We start from the raw sequence: 20,131 nt of genomic DNA on the forward strand, positions 1-20,131 counted from the left end.
TATATCTACCATACTCTATCCACTATTGTACTTCAAAGCTTTACTTTGCCACTTGTCACAAAGTTTTGGTTCAACCTTTATGCTCGGTCAACAAGCCCTCTAGTAGTAACATCATATGGCCTATGCTAGAATGTTTTACCCATATAACACATCAAAATCATCTAAAGAATTCACACCAAAAAAAATGTAATTTAAAAAATCGAAGCACCCCACCACCCAAGAGCTATGGAAGCAAAGTTTGAGTCTTACAGCCGGCTCCTAGTCAAGGTAAAATAAAGTGGACCCAAGCCCAAACATGACAGGCCCAAGTATTTTTTTTTTTTGTTCTTTTTTTAGGGGGTGGGGGAGGAGTGGGGAAGGGTGTATTGTGGTATGCCCTTGTATCATTTTGGTTGATCAGACTCCCATATGCGAGCACTCTGCTCCCAAAAAGAGCGAGTAGAGGTCCCCCCAAGTCAAAGAGCAAAGAGAGCCTCAATTATTTCCAATCGGGAACCCAACAACAGGGAAAAGAAGGTGGGGGGAGGGGGAGGGGGAGGGGGAGGGGAGAAGGGGGAAGGAAAGATGCATAAACTCTTATTATTTTCATCATAGGACAGACCATTAAAGGAGTGGAGAATCTTTGCAGCCAAAAACAAAAAAGTGGAGAATCTCCATGGATCATGCAAGTCATCCATCCAATTAACCCCAGACAGCATTATGTTGGATCAGAAATTTTGTGTATGCAATTGTTGTGGGGGCACCAAACTTCTTTTCAGTTCTTTCATATGTAAGTTGGGCTAGCTTATTTATGAAAAAGTATTGAGTGAAGGAAAAATACACCCATTTAAGGTCATAGATGTTTTACTCCCATAGTGCTATGTAAACAACACCCCTTGACTGTTCCCCGATACCCTCTCACCACCATCCGAAACCCTGGATCCCTTCCTTTGTTTATTTAAATCTTTGTCAGGAGTACAATCCAGTGATTCCAAACCAAATCCCGGCCCCACCCCCCCCCTCCCCCCAAAAAAAAAAAAAATCTTTTAGTCTTTGATGCCTCAAAGCTCTTATAAATATTTTTAATCTTCAACATGATTTCGAAAACTCCGAATCAAATAAGTTGGCACCAGCCAATTACAATTGAAATTGGCCATTCCCTATCCCACCTGAATAAAGGAATTTTTTTGCCTGATTCCGATCAAGTCCCAACAAAGTTCCATCTGATCCCAGGTGATTCAATCTTTAGAATGGGATCCGATGTACCTGATCTTTTACAGCTCTTGCTAGACAAAAATTCAGGCAACCACATCGTCCCGTCTGACCTGCTTGGTATTCAAATCTGCACGTCCAAATTTATAATAGTGTAATGCCCATTTAGACCTATTCTCATCAATTGCTCACCGATCTGAACGATTCCAATTCAGGCCCCGATTAATCCCTGCCACAGTTCATTTTCTGCTCCATATCCTGAACACATTATAGTGCAGCATCAAGAAATTACAGTTGTTGAGGTTCAAAGGGAGAGGGGGGGGGGGGGGGGAAGGGGAACAAGTTACACTCATGTGCACGTAGAAATACATCAGGTAACAAATCAAGCATATTACCTATAATGAGCACATCCTGTCATAAGTCTTAACCTTCAACCTACGACACTATTCTTTGTCCAACAACAAATAATAAAATAATACTGTAGTTAAATGGTCCAATTAAGGGTTTTTTTTTCCCCTTTTGAATAATTCGTGTGTGGTTAAATAAATAGTCCAACCTGTATTACTTTGTATAGATGCAGCATCCAATTTTGTAGCTCATTGAAAGAATCAGAACCCAGAAGAAGATTAGGTAGAACCAGCTTCGCACCATCAGAGATCCCGCCTTACCTGAGAGTAGATTAGCCAGAGGTTCAAAACCAACGGAAAGGTTTATCAGCTGTTCAGTAGCCATTACATCACCCCTTGTCATGCCATAGGAAATGAGGAGACCCAAATCTTCACCCTTGCACAATGACCAGTCCTGTCCAGTGCCTCTGAATGTCATGTCACTAATACGTATCACCCCGGCAGTAACATGGATTGATCTGGGAGACTGCGTCGACGAGTTCTGTCCCAAAGCTACCTCTTTTTTACAGAATTCTTCAGCAAATGCTGGAGGAGCGGGGATAGAACCCAACATACGACTGACCCCTTTGACAAGGGTATTGTCCCAACCCTCATATTGAGCATCTGAACCATAAAAAAGGCAAAAACAATGATCCCTATATCATGTAAAAATAAAAATGCAGATATTGATACTATTTTGATATACAACATAAAACCCTAAAAGGTGATGAATAAATTGATATATACAATGGTTCTGTCCTTCTTTCTCCATTTGATGTAAATATTAAGAACAAGTTCTCAGGGCAAACAATTGGAACCCCACTGAAATAAAACCTGTACCTGGTTCAAGCTTTATATCATCTGACTTTTGCTTTGAAGAAGATGCACCTTCACTACCCAGTGAATTTGAGGGCTGTGGCATAGGCAGTGGTTCTCCAGTTCCACTATTCACCTATGTAAAAGTAAACAATAACGGTAACTCACAAGCAATAAATAAAAGATTTTTTTTCTTTTCTTCAACAAACACAAGGAACCTGAAAGCTAGATGATTTATCTTACCGCATGGTTGAAAGCTGAATGGTCCAAGATGGGATATTTACTATCTAAGATCTTAGAAGAATCTAGTGGCCCAGACACCAAGTCATTGTCGATAGCATCAAAGTATGTCAGGTACTCATCGAGCATTTCCAACCCTGAAGGAACTGCCTCAGCAGGGTTTTGAAGGTCCTTGATTTCTAGGAAAGAACCATCGTCAACAGGGCAATTATCAGAAGCATTGGAGCTTTTCATTTCATCATTAACTGGGTTATCAGTAATATAATCACCATCCACAGGATTCAAAAAGTCATTCAATTCAACACAATATTCATCTTCGAGAGGTGGGAGGTCCATCTGATATTGTTCTGGTAAGTCCAAGAACTTTTGGTCCTCGGGCGGCTCCGGCAAGTCATCTTGTCCAGCCCTGCCAATAAAGACCTTCTGATCATCCACAGGGAAGCCTTCAGCCTGCTCTAAGTTGTTGCAACTATCTCCATAATAAAAGTTCAGCGGGAGAGGAATGTTTTCAGATGGCGCAACCATGTCAATATTCTGAAACAAATAAAATATCCAGTTTTTAGGGAAATTGCATGCAACCAGAAGAAAATGAGATATTAAACTAAACAACAAATGGAAGCAGTCCCTATTCTGCAATTATATGAGGTGTATGATTAAAAAAGGAAATCAAAAACTGAACCAGTTGTAGGCATTGAGAACTAGGAAGAATGGCAATGATGCATATCTAGATATCCCAACGATTCAACACAGTTAGCGAGGCACCAAAGATTTCATCTGAATTGGTCATTATTGCCAGTGCATAACTCTCTCTTCACAATCACAGGTCCTGGTTTTGTTACAACCTCTTTAGGTGTCCCAAGACTAGAATTGCTGAACCACGACAGATTCAACCTGTGCCATCGTGGCCTCACAACCAGTATTTATAATGTCAGCTGTTAAACTCTTAGTAAGAAACCTACTAAGAGTCAATGTCTAATTACAAGCAATACAAGGAAAGGAATTAAATTAACAATAAAAGACTAACTAAACTATAGGACAAAACACAAATCACGATTACAAAGATGAAACCAAGACACTGCAGGACATCTTAATTTCCCCTCAAGCTGGAGTATATGTATCAAAGGCTCCAACTTGGAACAACAAGAATAGATATTAAAAGCAGCACCATTCTTGGACATATATAGCACTCATAAACGCCAGTGAGCACAGAGAACTTCATTCCGGTAGCAATATCAACTCAAGCACACCAATCATCAGCAACAATAGTAGAAAAAATCTGTGTGTCAAATAAATTTAGCCAGCAACAAATAAAACAAGTGGTAGAGAACACCAACTGCAATCCAAAACATCATAGTAACAACAACATCATGTCCTCCTCCAGAAGGCAAGTAGTAAGTAGCAATCTCTATAAAGAAAAGTGTAATATAGGTTACTGCGGACCACTAATAAAAATGCAGTATAGGTTACTGGAAGCCAAGTAACAGCTTAGGTTGTTGGGGACCAAGTAGCAGCATAAAGTTGTTGGGAACCACAAGTAGCAGCATAAGGTTGCTAGGAACCACAATTAGCAACATAAGGTTGTTGGAAACCAAATAACACAGCATAAGGTTGCTGGAAACCAGAAGTAGGAATTTTAGAATACAACAAATAACTATCTTCATAAGATAAAATTGGTGTCAAGGCACAAGCAGATGACAGGAACACATGATACTAATCTTCAAATAAGTATATGATACTATGCTGATGAGCAGACGACACAAGTAAATAATAACTCCAATCGAGTAGATAATAGCACCAATTTCCCCCTCAACATTACACGTGGACAAATAATGCGGAAAATGCAATAAATGATAACCCATCATCATATGGGAGCAAAAATCAGCATAATGAAAGACCAGCATCACTTGAACCCCATACCAAAAACAGTAGTAGCAAATAAACTCCAATAATAGCAGCAGTAAACATCACTCCATGCAAATACCAATCTTCCAAAAATTGCAACCCCAAACTGATGTGATCTAGGGCCCACCAGAGCAATAGAACCGCAAATATACAAGACCACTGGCAAATCTGTAATTTCCTCATGCAATCCCCAGTTGATGCGGAACCCCGGTCAAATTGTCAAAATACCCTATTGTGTGTGCTATGGGGCCCACCCAATTGAAAATAGCCACTAGTAGGAAGATAATAGCAGTTCTATAAATATATCAAGGTTTCAAGGGGAAGTAGCAAGGCTGTAATCAAACAGAATCTTTATGAGCTTGTTAGATTGTAGAATAGGGAGGGACAAACAAGGGTTAATAATTATTGGAAGAGGGTAAAATTGGAACAAAATATAATTAAAGGACAGAATAGAGTCAATGCAGAAGGTAGGGGGAAAAAAGGAAAATAGGCTTTAAAAGATAAGATCATGACTGTCTTTAACCCTCTTGACAGTCACGCAACCAGCAGGAAACATTTGGGAGGTGATAACCAGGGGGATAAACCTCGCTGTCAAGAACCAAGAGGATGGAAGACTCCTTCAAACGGAGAAAGCAAGTACTCCAAGGTGGCGGTGTGGAACGATAGAACCAAAGGAGAGAACTCCAAGAGCAATTGCTGCGTGGAGTTTGGGATGCGACATCAAGAAGAGGTTGAAGAGATAACCATGACAGCCTTCAACCTTCGAAACCAAGGACAACCTTCGAAACCGGTAATACAAGGGGTAAAACCCTTGATCTGCTGAAAGACGATACGCTAAACCCTTTATCAGCATAGCACGTCTTCTTCTTCTTCGATCAGCATCAATCAAAAGCAGCAAACCCTAGTAGCAATTGATACAGCGGCAATCGATACCATGTTCAAATCAACAGAAGCAAATTGAAAAATCGACAAACAACCAGAAAACGGCATCAGCAACAGAAATAAAACATCAAACGACCAGCAAAGGGAATGAATCGATTCATCAGTAGCAGTAGCAGCCAAGGTTTTAAGTATCCTAATGTATCTACTGATACTAACCGATATGTATCGTATCTTTAAGGTACCGATATGGTACCTAAAAAAATTATCGACTGTATCGGGTCGATACGTGACCCGCAATATGCTCGATACATCTGTTATAAAGAACATAACACAATCAATGATTGCAAAACACTTGCCAAGAGCTGAAGTAAGGCATTCAAATCAATTTTGTTTTGGCAAAATCAACTTGATTCCTTGCTTCTACTAGCAAAAGCGACTCTAGTGGTGTTGAACAACCTGCAATAAAGATTGAAACCAGATTTGCGCAACAACAGTTTTCTATCAGAACTTTGAATTTTATTTCTAGTGTCGTTTTTTGTAATGATTTGTGCATCTAAACCCTAAATCTTCCCTGAAAATGACCTTTTTTTTTATTAGTACATGTAAGAAACCTCCCCTTTTATACATCAATAATGCACTTGTCTCATCATACTTTGTTCTCCCCTTGTACATGATATCTTTTACATATACTTATTTATAGTGCTTTATGCTTCAAAACTGTATTTCACATGTATCCTGGGCATTTCCATGTGTATCTTTAGCATATTTCCATCTCTCCGATACTGATACTTTAAACGTTGGTAGCAGCAAAAGGCATCAGTAATAAAATATCATCAGCAAATGATAGGCACAATTGATAGCAAAAGCAGGGGAATGAATCGATTCAGGTATCCTTCATCATACAACTACATCAATTTTCATCATATGAAACCCTAGTTCTTCTTCTTCTATCAACTAGGGTTTCACAAAGAGGAATGGATAGCGTAGGTGGTTGTACACCACAAACCAGAACCTTGAACGACTCTCAAGTCTCAAAACAGATACTGGTTATATCTCTGATAACATGTAGCGAAACCAGGACCTGTGATTGTGGAGAGAGAAAGAGAGAATGATAGGAGAGAATTGCTGAACCACGACAAATTCAACTTGTGCTATCATGGCCCTCCAACCTTTATTTATAATGTTAGAAGAAAACCTACTAAGAGTCAATTTCTAATTACAAGAAATACAAGGAAAGGAACTAAACTAAGTTAACTAACAATAAAAGACTACCTAAACTATATGACTTTAACACATATCACAATAGTTACACTTCCCCTAGCGTGACTAAATTACAAAGATGAAACCAAGTCACCGCAGGACATCTTAACAGAGTTCAACAATAAATTTAATCACAATCATAATCGCAGAAAGATGCATAGGATATTAACAATATCAGAAACAAATATTTAACACAAGCCATGAGGAATTTCATGGTCTGTTCACACGACAATTAAATAATAAGGAATATGTTACCTACTAATAGAAGAGATGTAGAAAAGGCAGAACATCTAGTGGCAAGAAGAAAATTAAGTGGAAAAAAAAAACTAGAGAATGGCAATCCTCGTAGATTCAGAGATTGGATAAGCATCCACAGAGAGAAACTAAAATTGTCAAAGAAAGACTTAGTGGTGCTAATTTACTAAAAGAGAAAGCAGATAAATTCAACACAAAAGGAAATATGCATCCCCAATAACAAGCTCAACCTGTACAGAGAGTGATGCAGATAAAACACATAATTGGGCTTATTTTAGTGGAAATGAGCCTTAGGTTGGGTTATATATGTGTTGGGCCTTTGGTCCAATGGGTTTTCTTTGTAATAGGGCACTTTAATGGGCCTAAATTATGAGTAGGTGGAAGGAATACAAGATTTACTTTATTAGCTTACTTTGAGTGTTTTATTGCATTAAGTAATTGTTATTTTCTTGGTTCTTAAGAATAAGATATAGTTTTGTATGCATAAAACTCCTATTCCTACAATGGATAGAGTTTTAATCATGTGGGACACCAATTCTAACTATTTAAGATAGAGTTTTAGTTATAAGGACATTTATTCTTATTTTGGATAAAGTTTCCTATTTCAAGTACACTTTGAGTTTCTATTTAAAGGATGTAAAGTCATAGAACCCCCTACAATTTTTATTAATGAATGAAGATGGCTTTTTGCTGCTCTTTTCTGTGAGATTCAGAATCTGGTTGTGGGACTCGACTATTCTATTGGTGAGAATCCAGTACTGCTGGTGGGACTTCAGTAAGGCTAGGTGAGAAGCCTGGTCACATCCTCCTCTTCTAATCTCCTTCTTCACTGTTTAATCTCTGCAAACAGGTCAGCTTTGTTCCTTAAATTTCTGCTTATACTATATATCTGAGTCCCTGTTTCTGGCTTAATACCACTGAGAATTCAACTCAGACTTCAGGCTTATTAACCAGGTGCCATTCTGGGTTTAATCCTTGTTTCTGAAGTCATCAGAATTCTATTCTGTTAGGATTTCCTGGATTTCAGAACTTGTAAATACAGCAACCAGGTTACCATTTATTTCTGTTTCCAATCCTCAAGTCAGATTATAGTTTGCTCTTAAATCTGGTTTTGGCCTACTGTTAGTGCTTGATTTTATTGCTGTTAATCATTCATTTAATAATGTTTTGACTTCCTTTAATATCAGAGATCGATTCATTGATCTGGAAACTCAAATCAAGAGTTCTACTCTCTATAGAATTCCTCTATAAGTCCAGATCCAACCATTGGATCAGTTTCATCTTTTGTGGAATCATTACTGGCAATAAATCAGACCTACGACAGACTTGTTTGTCCACCTGATTTCCTTATTCAAAATAATTGAATTTTCTTGAATCTGGTCTCTTATTTATTTACTGCGATGGTGGTTTAATCTTAGTTTCTGAAACCTAGTTCCTTTGGCTTCTAGAAACCCATCAGAGAGGCCGTGCCTAATGCTCAAAGTAACAACTGTGAAAATCAGATGAGCTTATTAGAAAATAGAAGTGTCTGGTTCAGTCTCCAACAAGGATACAGGGTGTCTGCTAAAGCAAACTTTCATGCTAACAAATGACAAAATCTTGGAGCATCTAGAAACCACTCATGTATTCAGTTCATTCTTCGGCATTGCATCATTTTTAACATAGTTAATTTTAGAACTTAACAAGCTGTTACATAGATTCTCTCTCTCGTAGACATGTATCATCCCCAGCTGAAAGTAATTTTATTTCTTCATTTATATATTAAATTAAATCAAACGTCTGTACTGCATAAAAAATTTAAAAAAAAAGAAAACTATATTTCCAACTCATTAGCTGTCGAGTCATGAGCATCTCCAAGATAAACCTTGGAGCTTGTAAAAACAATCTACACATCAGCACATTCTACAATATGCATCAATTTTGACCTCAATCATTTTCCAATGAACCTAAGCTGTAACAAAGCACCAAACTAGAAGCCATTAATTTGGCTTTGCTAAATGTAACAGAAAACCAAGTGCTATGCACATGCTGAATGATACTTATTAAATTGCATTTGTACAAAGGTGCTGGTGGTTCATTTTGCTAGAACACCGTCAGTTATATATGCTTGTGCTTTTCGTAAATCAGAGAACACCGAGATAATTCTACCATGTATATATAATATTTTTGACAAATTGTAAATATAGTATACCGTAGCTAACTATTTAAAAGAAAAATTTACTGTCCCAATGCAGGAGCATCCCAATGGCCCAACTGAGTGTTCTGAAGATGCTCTACAAAGAATGGGATACCTTTTGGTGAATAGGAGTATTGCCTTGCAGGAAATTGGAGTATTCCTGTCACTTTTCTTAGGGAATAATTTTGGAAGTATGACATTACTGTTGTTTGAAAAGGTCAACGAGTTACCCATTCAATGAGACCAAGCCTTGCAATATCGAGTTATATTGGGGAAGGAATAACCAATTTACCAACGGAGTGTTGATCAGTGACGAGCACCTATTTTAGCAAGTCTACTTAGATTCGGAGTTCTAATTCAAGTCTATTTTTCCACTTAGTAGTTTTATTTGCTTAAGGCAGGGGTAAAGCACTTATTGAGTTGATAAATTGTATTTAGATTTATATTAGGAGTCTTTATTATTGAAAAAGTGAGTTTCTGGTTGTTTTTAGGATTTTCTTGTACAACTAAAGTCAAAGGTAGTTTTTGGGATGGGTAGTTTGTATATACAGCTGTAAATAACTTTATTAGGTGTGTTGTGTGGATGAGAATGAGCCTTACTGTTTTGATTTGGTTTGAAGTAAGAATCATAGGTGATACTAGCTCAATTCCCAAGGTTGTGGTCAGATGACTTGGCATTCCTATTGTTGGTTTGGTTTTCTTGCTTGGTGTATATTTCACTAGTCAATTTCCACAATCCATCCCTTGATAATGATAATAAAACCCTCAACAGAGTAAGATCAGTAATAGCTCTGATGGTATCTTTGAGAGAGAAGAATAACATCATTTGCATCTTATAAACAAAATGAAACCAACTCACATGCTCCGAATCCCCATACTCATATTCTAGACAGGAAGACTAATGTTTTGTTTCTGTCCACATTGACTGGAATTCCATATCCTAAACTCACTCCCCCAATTGGTCTCCTGAAGCAGCCATTTGACTAGTCAATTTCTTCAATCATCCCTCAATAATTAAAATAAAACCCTCAAAGAGTAAGATCAGTATCCAGTTCTAATGATGTTTAAAGGTCAGAGTAAGTGTAATATCATCCGAATTTTATAAACAAAATGAAACAGATCCACGCACTCCAAATCCCCATATTCCTACTCTGAAAATTTCTAACCTCTTGAATATGTCCATGTTTACCAGAATTCCATATCCTAACCGACTTCCAATGGGATCCTGGACCAGCTGTTCACTAAGCAATTTCTTCAACTCAAACCCTTGCTGATTAGAAAATTTCTCAACCGAGTAAGATCAGACAAGGTTATAGGCGAGAGATTCAATAGCGGGTATGGGTTTACTTGAAGTAAGGACAGTTTCCCGACCTAAAATAAACAGTTGATTTACTTTTATTTATAACTTAAGAATTTATCCCACAATAAATGATGAACTAGTACACTAAAACAAAATAAAATAATTAGACAAAGCAAATACCTGCTCAAGGTCATCAGGCTGAAGATATCCTTCACCCCCAGCATCACACAAGGCATCATCACCGGTCTCACCCTTTGGAAACAACAAGTTCTCATCCAAATCATTCTCATCCCATTCATCCTCAATAAGTGGAGCTCCATAATTCTCTCCGTTTTTAGGTCCCGCACCACTTTTCTGGAAAATTCTACACAGCACAAAGGCATCCTGACCACAAGAAACAAGTATACAAACAAATGTATAAGTTTACAATCAATTCAGAGCATGCAAAAACACAAGCGCATCCAATTTCTTCATAATTTCACCAAACATGCTACTGTCATAAACATACCTGTGCAACACCCATTTTAACTATCTCTTCGTCGACAAGCCTGTATTCATGCATGACCCAATTGGTCCGCTCGCCATGCGGCGCACGTCCAATGTGGAAGACGAGAGTCTTCTTCATCCCAACCATCCGATTGTTCCGTCGGACCTGCCGGTCCTTCCCCGTCGTCTTCCAGTAGCCCTGCTCTGTAGCGCGATTCGTCCTCGAACTCTTCCCGTACTTTTTATCAAGTGCACCAAAGAAATACCACTCCAGGTCTCTGCTCTTCAGCCTCGACAGACCTACATAATCCAAAATTAATCCCAAAAAAAATGATAATCTGAGAGGAGTTTAAATTGTGAGATCGAAACAAAGGTATCAGACTGACCTGGAAGATCCCATGGCTCAGATTTGTAAAGATCGATTTCCGAGATTGCATCGAAACGAAAGGGTTTCCCGCATACCTTACGCTTAAGGTAGTAACTAACGAGTTCTTCGTCGGTTGGGTGAAATCGGAAACCTGGAGCAAGTGCTGCCGCTGCTGCTTCGCCTCCCATGAAGGATTATCTGATGAAACGGATTAGGTAGTCTATAGATTTGAGAAATTGGAAGAAATTATAGAGACAGAGGTAGAGAGAAAGACGATTCAGCTTCAATCGATGTCCGAGAGTTTTACGAAACCTATCGTCGTCCCATCTATCTTCGATCTCATTTGGATATTTTCAGATTAAAAAAAGAGATAACAATGACTGCTCGATGATTCCAATTCACTCACAGTTTTAATTTCCTCTTCTTCTCTTCCCTACAATTTGCCCCTGACAGCTTTTGCCTACTTAAACATTCTGCCTGCGTAGCAGATTAAAAAAGTAACACTTTTTCCAACTGCGAATATTCCGTTCATAACAGACTGGCTTAGCTTTTTAGCCTTCAGATTGGTACAAAAAATTTCGTTCAATATAATAGTTGGATTAGGCGACATATTTATTCTAATCTGACGGAAACAAGATAGCTCCGCTACATGATGAACACCATAATGGAAACCAACCTCGTTTGCCAGAGAAAATAAGAAATAATTTGAGCTTCTGAGAACTTTACCAACTCAATATTTTTCTGTGTTTCCTTGACCAAGGCAATGTTTTGACCTTCTGGATGGGACCGCATCTACAGAATATGGATTTAGTAATCGGTATGTGAGAGGTTTCTACCCAAAAAAAAAAAAAAAAAAAAAGGTATGTGAGAGGTAACCAGCTATCTCATTCTTTGTCATTTGCAAGGGAGGGGGTATTTATGAAAGTAAAAAGGTTAAGTGGTTCCTTCACATGAACTTTAACCTCAACCGGCGTGCAAATGATCCATTCTCTTCTTCTCTTAATGATCTCATCATCACCTTGCAATTGCCATAGCTATCGGACCAAGATCCTCTATAATACCGGTAGGGCGACAGTGCACATCCGATGGCACAGCAGAGGCCAAGTGGCACACATGACACACATGACCTCTGCTGTACCGTCGGATGTGCACTACCGCCCCATCGGTATTGTAGAGGATTTTTATCCATCGCTACCACCATCTCCATCGCCACCACTTCTACCACCAATGTCATCGTCACCACCACCACCCCACCATCACCACCAATTCCATCAAAACAATTTCGTTTTCTTGACCAAAAATCTACTTGTTGACTATTTCATGAAATCAATCCGAAAATAAAATAGAAATCATACCAAATTTGGCCTAAGAATATGAGTTGGGAAGATTTTGTGATTGACTCAAATTAGGAAAGTCATATCACAAAATATTCTAAAAGGAGTTTTTAGAAATTTAATTGGGGAATTGTATAAAAACAAGAAAATTGTCCCATGCCAGTTGCCAATTGGAATTGGAATTTTCAATTCTCTTTCCTTTGAGAATTAATTCCAATTGATCACTTTCTCCTAGCTCCCCTCTTCCTCTCCTTTGTATTTGTGAGTGTGTGAGGTTGAAAATAGGGTTTTGTGAAAACCCTAAGTGTTATTGGAGGTGACGAACATGATCTTAACCATTTGTGGAAAGGTTAAGATCATGTGACCGGAGAGGTTGCATTTGTGACTTTAAAGCTAACCTTGTTGCCTTCTCTTTATATTGCTAATTTCTTAATAGCCAACCCTACCGGTAGAATGATCCTGTCCAGTTTCCTCAACCGGCACCCATCTCCGTCTCACACTTTATCTCTCCTCTCCCTAGTCTCTCTCCCTCTCGAATCCCATGAGAACAACGGACCTTTATCCGCTGTTGTAACGGGAGTGCTGTTGTGCGCATCATGCGGCGCAGTAGCGGCCATGTGTGCACAGTGGAGCTCGCTGCTGCACCGCACAATGCACGATAGCAGCACTCCAGTTACAACAACAGATAAAAATTCCCTAACTACGGTTTATTGGTTTCATAAAAAAAAAAACTACGGTTTATTGGTTATATAATATTCCTTTAGAACCAATGCTTTATCATCCAAATCAAAACAAATTGATTATTACTTAATTTCATTATTTAAAATAAAAATTGAACAGAATAATAATTTGTTCATCGGTTTTTGTTTACATGGTTTAATTCGATTCGTTTAGTACCAATGGTTTATCATCCAAAAAGGAAATGAACCGATTATTACTTAGTTTCATTATTTAAAATCAAAATCGAATCGAATAATAATTGATTTACCGGTTTCTGTTTAAGTGGTTTGAGTTGGTTTTTGTAAATAATTTTGGTTTCAAATCCACACCCTAATTGGAAGTCTATGGCATTGTAAATATAAACAAATGATTTAATTTAAGGTTGTAACTTCACACATGGTCAATATAGACCATTCCCTAGATAGCCAAGATTAAAATTTTCCACGTGATACAACAATTACTCATGACTGGCAATAGATTTCTCACCATGTGGTGACCAAAAAAAAAAAAGGAAAATGAAGTAGTTTAACTTTTTATGTGATGATCTATTTATTCAACTACATGTCACGATGACTTGATTGGAGAGGGATTTGTAAGGTTGATTGGTAGTTGAGGCTAGGTTAACCATATTAGTCTTGTTCAAATAAATATGGGTAATTTATACATATCACCCCTGAGGTTTAACAAAAGTATAATTTTACCCCCCAATTTTGGAGAATTCTGTGTACTCCTCTGAGGTTTATCAACGTTAACAAATACATCCATTCCGTCAATTCATGACTAACAGTGTTAAAAACATGGGGTGAAATGACAAAATTGCCCCTGCAAAGAAAAAAAAAACCTGCAACTCATCTTCCCCAAAATCGATTGGGGAAGATGAGTTGCAGGTATCCTTGTAGGGAACACCATGGAACCGATCCTGTCACGCCCCCATCCCAACAAGGGATAAAATACATTATAAGGGGTGACTAGGACAACGCTTGTCATCCTACTAAGCTGCCAGGATCACTGACACAGTGTCCCAACGCACAGTCATAACTAATATTAAAACAATATAATATCAGAGTGCGGAAAGGGAAATATTACATTCCAAATGATCAGTAGTTTTGCGGAAGCGTATAAAATCAATAGTTACAAGATGATCAAAGCCTAGATGATAAATACTGTAGTTAATCCATTTTTCATTACCATCTAATAATGATTAACAAGGGTATAACAGTAAATGTTTTTACATGGGCCTACGCCCTAAAATAAACAAAAGGGGAACAAGTCCCTAGAATTCTCACGGCCCGTAGGCGCAATCGTCACAAGGACACCCGTTGCCATGTTCCTCTAACACGCTTGGCTCCTCCGCACTGCATCATAATCTAAAAATTGTGTACACGAGGGGTTAGCTCTCCACGAGCGAGTGAGGGGATGGGGATGCACAAACACACAATTCACATAGTCCAATGATGCATGCATATGTTAAGTAAATTTTCCACCTAACATCACAACTAAGTCAGAGGTATATGCTACTGTGACAACTCGGGAGACACTGTGGGTCACTTAACTTATCGCCACAATGAAACCTCAATTGTCACGTGGGACCTACGCCGATCGAAGCCTCCAAGACCACCCAGTGGCAGACCCCTGATAACCAATACTACCATGACTGGCCTCTCCCACCTCCACAGAATCCGGTGTACTGATTACCCAACACCTAAACCCCTGTTGGTAAGGGTCGTAGCATAAGGGTGTAAAATCCTAGCCACACTACATGCAAGTCCTATCGTCCCGAGAGGTAATCCGGGCGGATCAACTTTTCATCCGGTTTAGTGCCCGGTTACCGCACACGACACGGCGCATACGATTCAACATGACATTCAACATAATTTCTTCATAAATGTATATAGTGTTCGGGTTAAACTACCACCGCACCGAGACCCATCAAGGTACAACATTACCAATCAACATTATAACAATTATATATAAAAGTATGCAATATGCGCAAACATGCTTATTAATTATAATGATTACATAATATATAATGCAATAATAATAACAAGCCCAACCAACCAAACCCACTCACAACGTATACGCCAAGCACCAAGATTATCAGTTGTCGCCTCGATCAAGCAATAAGCCACAAGATGAATATATTAACCTAAACAAAGAGTGAAATAAGGTTAAACGAGCGAAGGGAAAGGATCCCCAAAAGGTCTCCCATAATCACTTAAGCATAAGGTTTCAGAAACAAAGTGGTTGCAGGAGTGGTTTCATGCCCAAATTCTGCAACCACATGTAAATCCTAGGAAACCAGGGGTTCAGGACAGTTTTAGTCAAGGTCGGTTGCAGATGTGGTTTCAGAAAACTGAAACCGAGTGTAAATCCTAGGAAACCAGGGGTTCAGGACAGTTTTAGTCAAGGTCGGTTGCAGATGTGGTTTCAGAAAACTGAAACCGAGTGTAAATCAGAGCTTCACAGGGGCCTTCTCGGGAAGGTAATTTCAGGGTGGTTTCTTGCAGGTCTAAAACCACATATAAATCCTAGCTAACTAGGGGCTTAGGAAGGTCTCTGCCAAGGGTGGTTGCAGGTGTGGTTTCTCAGGTCTGAAACCACATGTAAAACCACATACCTGCAGAATCGAAAATTGAAGGGTTTCTTGCTAGGGATTCATTTTCCAAGGGGTTTAAAGGTAGGGAGGCTTCAAGAAAGCTTCCTCCTAGGTCCATTAGGGTTCTAAGACCTCATCAGGTCCATGTAATCCCATGGATTTAAGAGGAAAAACAAAGATAATCTAATTTATGACATAATAGGGTAGAAACCTTAAATTTCTTAAATGGAAAGAGATTACTTAGGCTTAGGGCTTGTAATGGAGTGAAATAACTCCACCTTAGTCTAGGTTTAGAGGTTCCATCGATTCCTTGGGTTCCAAGAGAACCCTAGGTCGAATCTCTCCCATTTCCCAAACCTCAAAACTCAAAATAGATGAAGAGATGTGGGTTTCAATGGCTTACCTTCCCCAATGTAGAAAAGCTCCATGTAGAGGGCTCCACAAGGTGAGGTTCCAAGCCTTCAACCAAGCTTTTCCATTCCTCCTTCTCCTTTTCTCCTTCCTTCTTTCTTCTTTCCGTCTTTCTTATTTCTTCTTTCTCCTTTCTCTCCTCTTTCTCTCCTCCACGATTTAGGTTAGATGGGAGAAGAAATGAAAATGAATGCTTCTCCCCCCCCCTTTGTCTTATTTATAGAAAATGGGCTTGGGTCCTTTAAGTTAAATGGGTCAAATAGCTAAATGGGTACTTTAAGTTAAATGGGTCAAATAGCTAAATGGGTGGATCCAAGATAAATGGGTCAAGAGGGCTTAATGGGTTGACCCATGGTCTTATTTAGGATAAAGGAATGGGTTAACCCATCTTTGGGTCAAATAGAGTCAAATGGGCCCTCAAGTTGAATGGGCCTCTTAACTAAATGGGTCTGCCCACAGGTTTCAAATAAAAAAAAGAACCCACTTGGGGATGGGTCCATCCACCATGGGATTATAAGCCCATCACACGCTCCCTTAAATAAGTGGGACCCACAAATAGAATATTCCCAACTCAACTAAAATAGCCCGGGCGGTCTAAATCTTGACCCGCACTTCGAGGGCATCGAGGGAAAGGGTAAATAAATAAACTTAAGGGCTAGAACTTACTATTTCCTTGTCATGGTTTGTCCCCCATGACCCCGAATAGTTTCCTCCACAGGTATACCCGCACTGTGGTCAATAATTTTGTAGCTGGGTTTGACCACTAGTGAGAACAGCTCATCAGCATACGTGGCAGTGATAACCACACGTCACGGGAAAAAATAAAAATTAATTATGATCCGGGGTGCGGGTATAACATCCTCCCCACCTTACAAGAAATTTCGTCCCCAAAATTTGAGGCAGCTAGGGTCTCAAGTGAGAAGGGCTGTTGGATAACAACATCCCAAGTCACCCACATCTTGAACTAAGTCAAAGGTCGGGTCAAGATGAGGCAGTGCCTACGTGGCACAGCAAGTCAGGTTCCACAATTCTCTTTTCCTTACAGGGTCACATTACCACAGGGGTGTGGTTCACAATAACCCTAGAAAAACAGGGTTCCAACTACTAAGTTAAGTCTCAAGGAACAGAGTTCCCTAAATCTTCCAGATCAGGTGATACCATTCTAGCCTTCACTACTCTGGTCAGTCTTGGGTTACAGGATTTAACCTGTCCATGTCCCAACATAGGGTTCACATTCTAAAGGCTTTCATATCTGGTTGTCTCATTACCTAACCCAACTTTAGAATGATTTGGAATATTGATGGAATCTCCTATTGTTCACTCCCAGTACGGAGGAAACGCATTTGGTGATCCATTACCCCATTCATATCTGTCGTTGGAGAAGGTTTTGTTACATCCTTCAGTTTTAGCTTTCACAACCTTTAAACCTATAACACAGTTATCCCACAGGAAAGAGTCCACATCAGTCCTCTTTCGAGAACCAACAACCTTTACTAGCTTTTGTCCAAGTCAACTCTTCAAGCAGTCTCCATAATTTAACCTATCCAGTCATTAAATTCATTATTCATTACCCTAAGGTTTGGTCAACCAAGGTCAGGGCTCCAGCTAGTTTCACAGCAAGGTCGAGGTAAGTCATACTTGTAGTACCAGAGAATCACTCGTCACACAAGTCCAAAGTTCTAAGGGATATCTATATATATTTATCACACCAATATGTAGGCATAGATTCAATAATTACATTCAAATCCCTATGGACATATCTGTCATCTAGGTCAATCCACAAGAACAAGAAGTTCTCAGGTACGGTTCACTAAGTCTTTTTTTTTTTTTTTTTTTTAGAAAGTCAAATCACGGTGTAGGACTTTCTCTATGAGTCTAAACAAGGTTTGGATAAACTAAGTAAAGTTCAAATAGAGTCGTCACTAGCTTGAGGTGTTATGAATGACTTCCAAATACACGTGACTTTTATGGCTTACTCAAATAAATCAGCCTATTATTTTCCTTTCCTAGTACCTATCCATAGGTTTAGATTCTACGCACCGCATTAAGGGTCTCTACCCGTATAGGTTTAGGTTTCTTTATCCATAAGGTTCGGGTCTTTAAATTCATAGGATCGAAGGTCTTCATCCTCAAAGGTAACTCTTCTCCTCTTATGTAAGAGAGGTGTCACAACGGTTACCAATGCCTGCTAGTTCTTATTAGCTGGCCCAGTCGGGTACAAGTCCTAACCTCTTTCAATTCAAGGTATTGACTAGACTTAGGTGGTTCCCACAAATGGGTCACACAACGGGGTGTCCGATCTAGGGTATAGGCATATAATCATCATATATAAGTGTAGTCAAAGGTCTCCAAAACAAACTAAAAATCCTAAAAGAAATCGGGTGGACTCACGAGCGGTGTCAGTACTCTGGGTCCGTTCGTGGCTCCTCTGCGAAAATAGGGAGAGCAGACTAATGGGCGGATGTGGAATGCGAATCCGTTCGTTTATCCAATCTCAAAAGTCTCAATGGCCGAGAGGGTTTAAGTCAAACGGATTTACGGACGGATGCATGAGTGTGGATCCGTTCGTTGATCCGCACAAATTTATAATGATAATTTCAAGTTTTATGCGGAGCGGATTCACGATAAGTGGATTCGCTCTTTCGTTCATTTGCAGAAATTTAACATAACAGAACCGCGAGTTTTAAAACTCACTTTTGGCTCCAAAGAAAGGAACATAACCGCAGGGAGAAAAAGCTCTACAGGGACTTCCGTTCAAGCTTCCCTTGGGTGGTTTTCTTGTAATCTTAAGCCTCAATGTTTAACTCTCACTTGTTCAAGATATGACTTTCTTCCCATTTCTACTTTCTCTTTTCTTAGATTTGGGATGAATCATCTCAAGTTGTGATCATGTCTTGATTTTGCTTGTAATCCCATAGCCATGTACACCAAATCCATACCAAATCGATTGGAACTAGGGTTTTTGGGTGTAAATCAAGTCCTATTTGATCAATGGCACTATGTTGTTGGATCCTTGTTTGATTATTGCATCTTTTATAAATTTTCAAGTCTTTGGAAATATTTTAGGGATTATTGCTATGTTCATCATGTCTAGTTGAATTTTACTTGGATTATGTTCAGGTTTTAGTTATAGTAAAATCCTCAATTCACAATATTTTGGGAAAACTCTCCAAGTTCAAATCTAATTCTTTTACATGCCATAAATTCTCATAGAAAATTATCACATTGTCTTATCTTCAAGCATATTCTCTTGTACACATGATTGTTGATAAAATCCTTAAAATCTTTCCTCTTTTCCTCAAATAAATAATTCTTGTCTCTTGTTGAGGTATTTTCATCCAGCAACTTGCTTGTTTGATATTGGTTGGAATGTAAGGTAGCCAAAAGTATATGTTGTTCACATTGATCTCATTATTCACATCCACGCATTAGGAATCTCACATGGATTTTACATGTGCATTGATCTTATTCATTTCTCTTCACTCCAAACATCTTCCTATGGTTATCATGTCTCATTTCCCTTACATGCTCTTGTCACAATACAATTTTCACATCTTGTAGGCATTTCACTTCTATACTTTTATTTGTCAAGCATAAAGCTAAAATTTCCAGGGTAAGATATGCCACAAGAGGGGCGAGGGAAACATCAAATGGAGGTAATAAAAGCCTAACATAGGTTGGTTCATCAAGACAGGGCAAGAAAACCCTTTCTGGCTTGGGCGGTTTTAGGTGTGGTTTCAGTAAGTTGCAACCACAGGTAAATCCGAGCTTTTACAGAATCAAATTTTGTTCTCAGAAATTCATGGATT

The 20,131-nt window shown here is 38.9% G+C and overlaps 1 protein-coding gene across 1 annotated transcript; it reads right to left on the bottom strand.

Moving 5' to 3' along the window:
• Nucleotides 1-1,561: 1,561 nt before the first annotated feature.
• Nucleotides 1,562-11,604, bottom strand: LOC122651758 (NAC domain-containing protein 53-like). The gene is made up of 6 exons (XM_043845285.1): nt 11,281-11,604; nt 10,917-11,194; nt 10,589-10,792; nt 2,637-3,167; nt 2,418-2,529; nt 1,562-2,201 (listed from the first exon to the last, which is right to left on the bottom strand). The coding sequence occupies exons 1-6, from the start codon at nt 11,447-11,449 to the stop codon at nt 1,753-1,755; spliced, it is 1,743 nt and encodes a 580-aa protein (XP_043701220.1). The 5' UTR covers nt 11,450-11,604; the 3' UTR covers nt 1,562-1,752.
• Nucleotides 11,605-20,131: the final 8,527 nt, after the last annotated feature.

The sequence above is a fragment of the Telopea speciosissima genome, chromosome 2 (genome assembly GCF_018873765.1).
Source record: "Telopea speciosissima isolate NSW1024214 ecotype Mountain lineage chromosome 2, Tspe_v1, whole genome shotgun sequence".
Taxonomy (NCBI): domain Eukaryota; kingdom Viridiplantae; phylum Streptophyta; class Magnoliopsida; order Proteales; family Proteaceae; genus Telopea; species Telopea speciosissima.

Bases quoted from the DNA above. Each gene is read 5' to 3' on its own strand.
- LOC122651758 (XM_043845285.1), bottom strand. From the start codon at position 11,449: ATGGGAGGCGAAGCAGCAGCGGCAGCACTTGCTCCAGGTTTCCGATTT. The intron at 10,793-10,916 runs GTATGTTTATGA...TCTTGTGGTCAG, and splicing joins TTAAAATGGGTGTTGCACAG to GATGCCTTTGTGCTGTGTAG. The intron at 2,202-2,417 runs GTACAGGTTTTA...TTTATGGTTCAG, and splicing joins TGATATAAAGCTTGAACCAG to ATGCTCAATATGAGGGTTGG.